Source organism: Seriola dumerili, unplaced genomic scaffold (genome assembly GCF_002260705.1).
Source record: "Seriola dumerili isolate Sdu_G_001 unplaced genomic scaffold, Sdu_1.0 BDQW01000161.1, whole genome shotgun sequence".
Taxonomy (NCBI): Eukaryota; Metazoa; Chordata; class Actinopteri; order Carangiformes; family Carangidae; genus Seriola; species Seriola dumerili.
The window spans coordinates 557908-565408 of record NW_019174416.1 but is presented as its reverse complement, the minus strand read 5'-3'; the positions used below and the strand labels follow the sequence as shown (position 1 = coordinate 565408).

At 43.6% G+C, this 7501-nt stretch overlaps 1 protein-coding gene across 1 annotated transcript in view; it reads left to right on the top strand.

Moving 5' to 3' along the window:
- The first annotated feature begins 6032 nt into the window (after positions 1-6032).
- fgf16 (fibroblast growth factor 16) overlaps positions 6033-7501 on the top strand; it is a 4523-nt gene continuing 3054 nt past the window's right edge. Inside the window, exon 1 of the mRNA XM_022751986.1 lies at positions 6033-6336. Coding sequence (XP_022607707.1) covers positions 6033-6336 — 304 coding nt within the window. The remainder of the gene's footprint in view (positions 6337-7501) is intronic.

Below are 7501 nucleotides of genomic sequence, written 5' to 3'. Positions count from 1 at the left end.
ACTGGACGCTACATTGATTCACTATTACAAAATAGTATGACAAGATGGAGCTAGCTGGTTAGCATGCTAACTTCATTAGAAGGATAGAAAAGATAGAAACTGAAGCGAAACAAAAGTTAAAATTAGAGTTGCTTTCCACCACTTAAGACAGCTCTTGGCGAGCAAAGGAATGAAGTTTGATGCTGAACCAGCAACTTTTCCTCGAGACTAGTAAGTAAACAGCTGTTAACGTTTGGCTATGTAGCGGTAGCAAAAACTTACATATAGCACCTTTAAAGGATAAATAACTATGCCATTTTTGTGCTGTCATGTTTGCAAAGTTAGTTGCTATTTTTCTTGTACTCAAGGGAGGGTCCAAAGAAATATTTAATAACACTGGCGAGGGCTTTTCTTTTTTTAAGAGAACAACAAGATTCAGTCCTTACTCCAATAATTTGTGTACCATCCCTTAAGTGCTCTGAACTTGATGGATGCCTTGGATAAAATTAAATAACTCAATTTACAAATGACTTTACTCTTGTTATGCACCTATCAAAGGCCATACTAGCTAAAATAGAAGTGCAAGGCATTTTATATCACCTCACAAGATTAGTGAGAAAGCAAATATAAACTCTGATTCCAGGAACAGTTACCATTATAAATCCTTCCCTCCCACATCTGCCTGGACTAAAGGGGACAATAAGTCAGAGTAGCAGGTAGAAGTTTTCCGATAAATTTGGCTCTTCTGTGAAAGGGAATGACTAAATAAAGTGTGGGGTAAAGGTTTGCGTCAGCACAGAGATATTCTCAGTAACGGGATGCCTGGCCTTTTTCATGTCGGTGTAACTGAACCTGCATCAGTATGTCACTGTCTCCTCAGCTAAACAAATTAGTATGTTTGATTGATCAAAGTTTATATGCGAGCGGTATTTGATTTCAAACAGTGAGGGGAGAAAAGGGGGGAGGTCGAGAAAGAGAGGGAATGTAAATGTATAGATACAGGCAGAGTGAGAGGCAAAAGCAGGGGAGTGGTGAAAGAAAGAAGGAGAGGAAGAAAAAGAGAGAGACTGAGCAGCTGGATTGCCATGTAAATAGCTGTGCAGATAGGTAGGGTTGGGCTCGGTGCCAAAGGCTCTACAAAGGGCTCCTAACATCTGTTTGAGGGTAGATTCCTGCTCTGTGTTGTAGTAAGAATAATAGTCTCGCTCTGAGGGCCTGTTCCCTCATCAGACAGGATCATGATCACGCATATACACTCTCTAACGACAGACCGCAGCCCTGCACAGCAAGTCGAGCTGTTATTGCTGTTATTACACTGCCCCTCAGTCATCAGCATGGATGGACAGGTGGAACATTGCTCAGATATTGAGGGCTCATTCATGAAGCACGGGCAGATTAATGTGAGACTGCAATTAATTAGACTTATTACCCTGAAACTATCCATTCGATGATGAATCTGTGACTGTATCAATGACCAGAAGAATCACGGAAGTTTTAAAAAAAAGTTTAAGAACCCTACTTATATCATGGATAAGTAGGAGGTTTATACCATGAAATACAGCATTTAGTGCTCCAGTTTATATCTAAGTCAGCTGTCTGATGAAAACAGCAAAACCGCAAGTTTGGAGTACAGATAATTAACTGCTAAACCAAAATGTTGGAGACAAAGTTAAAATATTCCTACCAAGGTTTTCCCATTGAGTAAAAAAAAAAATAGTGGGACATCTCTGTTGGTGTGTCATGACAAGGATCTTTTTTCCTCTCCCAAGAACATATGCAAGCAATTTGTACAACAAATGTTGGTTTTAGACTGTGTTCCTTGCATACTAGTGGCTTCTCAAAACCTGGAGGGCTCCATTTGTTAGTGCTTAAAAGCAAACCAAACAAATTAATTAACACTATCTTTACATGGGGTGGCCAAGGAAAACAGGCGCTGAAATGTTACACCATTACCTAAATTCGCATGCATCTGTCTGTGTCGTCCCCCCCGTCCCCCCTCTGTGTACCCTCCCACCCCTCCCCAGCGCACACAGCGCCCTTGAACAAGACCGAAGGACCACCTGCGTGAAAGAGGAGACCCTCTCTGTTATGTCTCTGCTAGGGAATGAAATAACACGGAATCCAGCTCTGCAAATAACTCACAGTGAAGATCATTTTCCACATGCTGCTTGACAAAAGGTAAAATAAGAACAGATGATATCCTTTCTCTCCTCTCTCGCTGGGAATTTGAAGCTCTGCTCTGCAGCTACACTTAACAGTCCTTAGACTTTGTTGTGCTGCTTTGCTAGCAGGCAGACGCAGGGGTTTGACCCCTTTAGTGGCCTTGTTAACCTGGTGGTATAAGATACAAGCCCTCATTGCTAATAGCCACTGATATTGAGTCAGCCATTTTTTCATGCCCTCCCTTGGCTGAGGTTAAGAAGGGTTTGAGGAACCTGATCCCAGATCTGATGATGACGTGTGAGCCATCAGGAGCAGCAGGAGGCCTCCTTCTAAACTGGGCATCCATCACAGGCGAGGAAGGCTGCAACTGGCTCCATTATAACCAGTGCTGTTACATGCAGAAGATAACGCTCTTTGAGCATCTTGCTGAGTAATTTACACAAACTACATATCCAACAGCATCACAGAACATGTTCATAGCACATGTTTGTCAAATATGAAGCTGTAATAACCAAAGTAAGATGCTTTACTGCAAGACAGAGCAAGCTGCCCCCCTTGTTTCCAGCATTTATGCTAAGCTAAGCTAACCAGCTGCTGGCTGTAGCTTCATATTTACCATGAGAGACAGACATGAGAGAGAAATCTATCTTCTTGTCTAACCCTCAGCAAGAGAGCGTAAACCTCTGAAACTGAACTTTAACATCAACAATGACTCTGCAGAATACAGACAAGCACCTCCATCGTGCTCCATAATCAAATCGAACGCATCCCAGTCGGTACAACATCCCGGTTTAATTTGTCCAAGCAGACCTTTGCTCAGCCCTCTGAAAAGGACACATATGAAGCTTGTCTAATCCAAATAAACAGGTGAGGCACTTATTAGCCCCCAATTCCCGCTGCAAGTGTAACTTCATTTTCAATTTCGACTCTCTCGCTGTGACTCATGGGAGAGCAACTTCAAAGCTGCAGCCATGCACTTGAGGTCATTATCTTCATTTCTATATCCTCTGCAGGTTCTCAGCATATGGGAACATTTTAACTTTGGATTTTTTTTTTTTTTGTCTGCAGCCATAAATCTGCCATGTCAACTATAAAATATGGCTGACCAGCAACAGATGTAGCTGTAATAGCTACCAAAAAAATGAAATAAAAATTTAGCACCTTTAGATTTTTATTCTAGCACTTAATAGCCATTTAGATTGATTTGAGTTTTGAGAGGAGATGAACAGTGAGTGAAAGTCAGAACATGCTCATGAGGAGGGAAGAAAAGGGACGGTGGGTGTTTCCTTTTAATTTTCTATTACTCTGTTTCGCTTGCTCAACCTCTTTCTTTCTCCTCTTCTCTCGTTTCTTTAATCCTTCTCCTTCCACCCTTTAGCTGAGACAAATCCTCCTTTCATCCTCTTCTGCAGCGAGGGCCCTGGTGTCTGTTCGCACAAAGCCTGACCATCCCTGACTCCTCGTCAACCCCTTGCCCAATTCATCAAGCAGAGGCCCATGGGCATTCATCACCCCCACCACCTTTCATATCCCGCACCAGCTGAAAGCCACTGTCCCTCCTCTGACTTCAATGCAGCCATGACACACCCATAAGATTTATAGTGGCATAATTAGTAGCAGTGAAAAAGGCCTGCGTGCTTTGGAGGGTCACTCGTACTGTATCCCACTCAAAGCCAGACACATCTGCTTCAAAACAGATTGCACTGTCACCACAAAAAGTTGATAAAGTAGCCAAAAAAAACAAGAAGCTACAAAATTCATCAAAGCCAGACAGTGACATCAAGACAATCATACACACTTTGGGTAATTTCAACACACTGTTTGTCACCAATCATTGGAAGCAAGTCACCGACATAAATCCCAGTTCTGTGCATGGAAGCTGCTGCTGCCTGTGATGAGCAGCTCTGAGGTGAGAACTCCCCCTCAGGACGGGGGTTTCCGAAAACAGCTTGAGGGAGGTCTAAAATAACACGCCTAATAGTTAAAGTGTGTTATTGATGTAATCGTGCCCTCCCCTCCCACCTCGCCCCGCTGTCACTGATATCTCAAGAACAGTGAACTAATTAAAACACTCCTGGAGTTTGTTTTCATTTCGATCCTCACACAGAAATAAAGTCTTCACTAAACAGCTGCATGTTGCTTTTTTTTCCCCCTGCGAAGCCACAAGTTGGGACCTGTTGGCCCATTGTGCACAGAGGAGATGCAAAATCCCCATTCAATCATAAATTACACTTATTATCATTATTCCCGTTGTGGCTTTCCCTGTGTTCTCTTTCATGTGCATGATGGCACAGCTCACAGTGCACCTGAAATATCAAAATGTCTGACATTGGTACTAATCTGTGGTGGAAACATTTACTCAAATACAGTTTTGAAGAGCTTGTACTTTACTTGAGCATTGTGATGTTATGCCTCTTTATACTTGTTATTGTATAAATGTTATGCCTTTTTTTTTTACTTATTTGACAGCTATAGTTACTCATTACTTTTGCAAACCAAACATGTGATCATCTTAAAATCACATGAATACATCAGTAATAACAATATAAAAATATAATCATATATAATATTTAGCATAATTAGAATTTTTTTTACTTAAGTCAAATTCTAAATGCAGGACTTTTGCTTAAGTAAAGGATCTTCTTCTACCACTGGTGCTAATTCAGAGAAGACCTTTTTTTATGAATGTGTGGTGCTTACTCATGTTTTATGTAGTTACATAATTACTAAGCAGCAGAACATAGCGGTGAAGCTGCAGCTTGTTTGAAACTTTTGCACAAAATTAACACTTTAGAAGATTAATATTGGAGAGGTTTTGAAAAAAAAAAAAATCTAAAACATTTTTTATCAAAGCTCTTCTGGAGTCTCCAAAAGTTCATAAGCCTCTGCACCAGTCAGATTTGATACTACACGTCATCAGCATTTGGATTTTCCTTTTTTTTCTCTTCCTTGCCAGTAGTACAAGTGGTTAAGCTGCTGGTTTGCTGGAGCACATTGCAAACGTTGTGCAGAGGGGCGAGGAAGCACCTGCTTCCAACAAGGAGGTGGAGAAAATGCTCTCATGAAAACGTCCAACTGCAGTGGTTGGCACTGACACTTGTGCAGGAGGTCGGTTTGCTCTGAGATTATGCACAGGTTATTTTGATAATCTTGCTTGGGGGGGGGGGACATTTGCCTGATACTTTGCGGTTTTCCTTTTCTTTTCCAGGAGGAGAGGCTATGGTGTGACCATAAACCAGTCAGTGTAAATTATGGATCGCCTTTGTGGTGAAGTGGTTGTTACAGTTTATGATAAATGTAGCTTTTCGGCTTTGTGTCAGCTGCCATTTGCGTTTTAACAATGATGGTCTTTGCTTCTGCATCTGCGTCGCATTTTAATGTACCGCAAACTGTTGCCAGAGTTTCCTGCCCCTGGGTAGGCGATGTGGTTTTATCAGAGAGCCTCGGACCGCGATCAGGAGCGCAGGATCCATGAGAAGAGACTTCTGGACTTGGATTTATTTGGTCGCAAGACAGATACAGCTTTCTAAGAGAGCAGTGACAGAGACGTAGCTCAGAGACAGCGGTACCATCAGTAGTAAAAGTTGGACTGAAAGAAGTCTACACATTCAGGAAAGGAAACTGATGCGCGTAAGAAGGGATGCCAGCCAGGCGTGGCTTGTGTTTGAATATCCAATGTGGGAATGCGTGGGGAGTATGTATATAATAGAGTCTCTCCATCTGATAAACAGAGATATCAAACTGATGATTAAAGCAAAGGACGATCAATAAACTGAAAGGACTCCGCTGATTTGGAGGAGCACGGCGCGCTGGGTAGCTACGCTTTGTGCGTGCATGGACCGGACTTGTGTAAACTTTTCTCCCACTTTGAGTCACCGAAACGTTTTTAAATGCCTTCGCTTAATGTGACAGCTGTGCACACAATGGCAGAGGTCGGGAGTTTTTTGGGGACAATCGACTTGGATTTACAAAGCTTTCCTGCACTCGGAAATATGCCCATACCAGAGTCTCCAGTGGGGTTGAATGAGCGGCTGGGGCAGATTGAAGGGAGGCTGCAGCGGGGGTCGCCGACAGATTTCGGGCACCTCAAAGGGATCCTGAGGCGGCGTCAGCTCTACTGCAGGACCGGCTTTCAGCTGGAGATATTCCCCAACGGGACTGTGCATGGGACAAGACAGGATCACAGCAGATTTGGTGAGGGTATTTCTTTAGCATTGGACTTTTTGTTGCTGCTTTAAAAAAAATTCAGAATGTCATTTTGTTATATCATCTGCTTCTCAGTTGACAGTAACAGGCCTTTAGTCTGGTTCGACTCATTATAGGCCGACACAATTAGGTCTGAATGAAAAGGGGTGAACTATGGCCTCCGGTAATCCCGAGGAAAGCAATTATCGATATTACAAAATTTAATTACAGTTTTTGGTGATTTACGAGGTTGCTGTTGTGCAATATATCCAGTACTATCAATTTAGACCATCTTCGCTCTGAACTCTAGAACTGGGTGAAGTGAGTTTAATTAGGACGCTGTTTCCTGCCACTCATCCCCAGTGAATACCCGTTCGTGCGTCACTGTCACCTGGCGCGCAGGAAAGCAGAGCCACACACCTTTCTCTGGCAATCCCCCCTGCGCGTGGGGCGCAGGTGTCTCTCCTCAGCCGCAAACAAGCGGCGCGTGTGCGTCTCGCTTTCGCAGCAAACAAACGAGCCCGCTCGCGGCTCTGAGGGTTTACCATTAATGTAAATGGAGCGAGGTGCGGCTCGCGGGAGATAAACAGATGAGGTCAGAGGGCAGACGCGCACATGTCTCGCGCCTCATATCCGTGCGGTCATCTCACAGGTGCGGACCGGCTCGAGAGCGGAATAACTCTAAATTAAAGCGTGACCACCGCGGAATTCAGGGGAGGTTTAATGTTCAGACTTCAGCCAAAACAAGCCGGTTTACAGGGATGGGTGGTCCGCGTGTTTGTTTCTGGCTTCACTTAGTTTTAAAAAGCGAGGTCTTTGTCAGAGCTGCAAGGAGGACATGGCTTTGATTAGAGGGATATGAAACACACTCTTCACCCCACAAAAAATTAGAGGGATCTTCTCTGTCATCCTCTGGCATCAGATGAGGTCGAGGAGATGGGGACCAGGTGGCTGTAAGCCGGCCTCTGCCAGTCAGCGCAGCCAGCTGGATCCTCTCTGACTAACCTCTGCATCACAACAGCCAACGGCTTTTAATTTTACCGGTTGTTTCCCTGCCTTTGAAGTACATGTTCACTTTACAGTAACTTCCTGTGAGTCAGCAGTTCACTAAATAACTTTGCCCACATCTCAGCTTCATAAAAGTGACTTCTTCATCTGTATTAGTAGCCAGCTG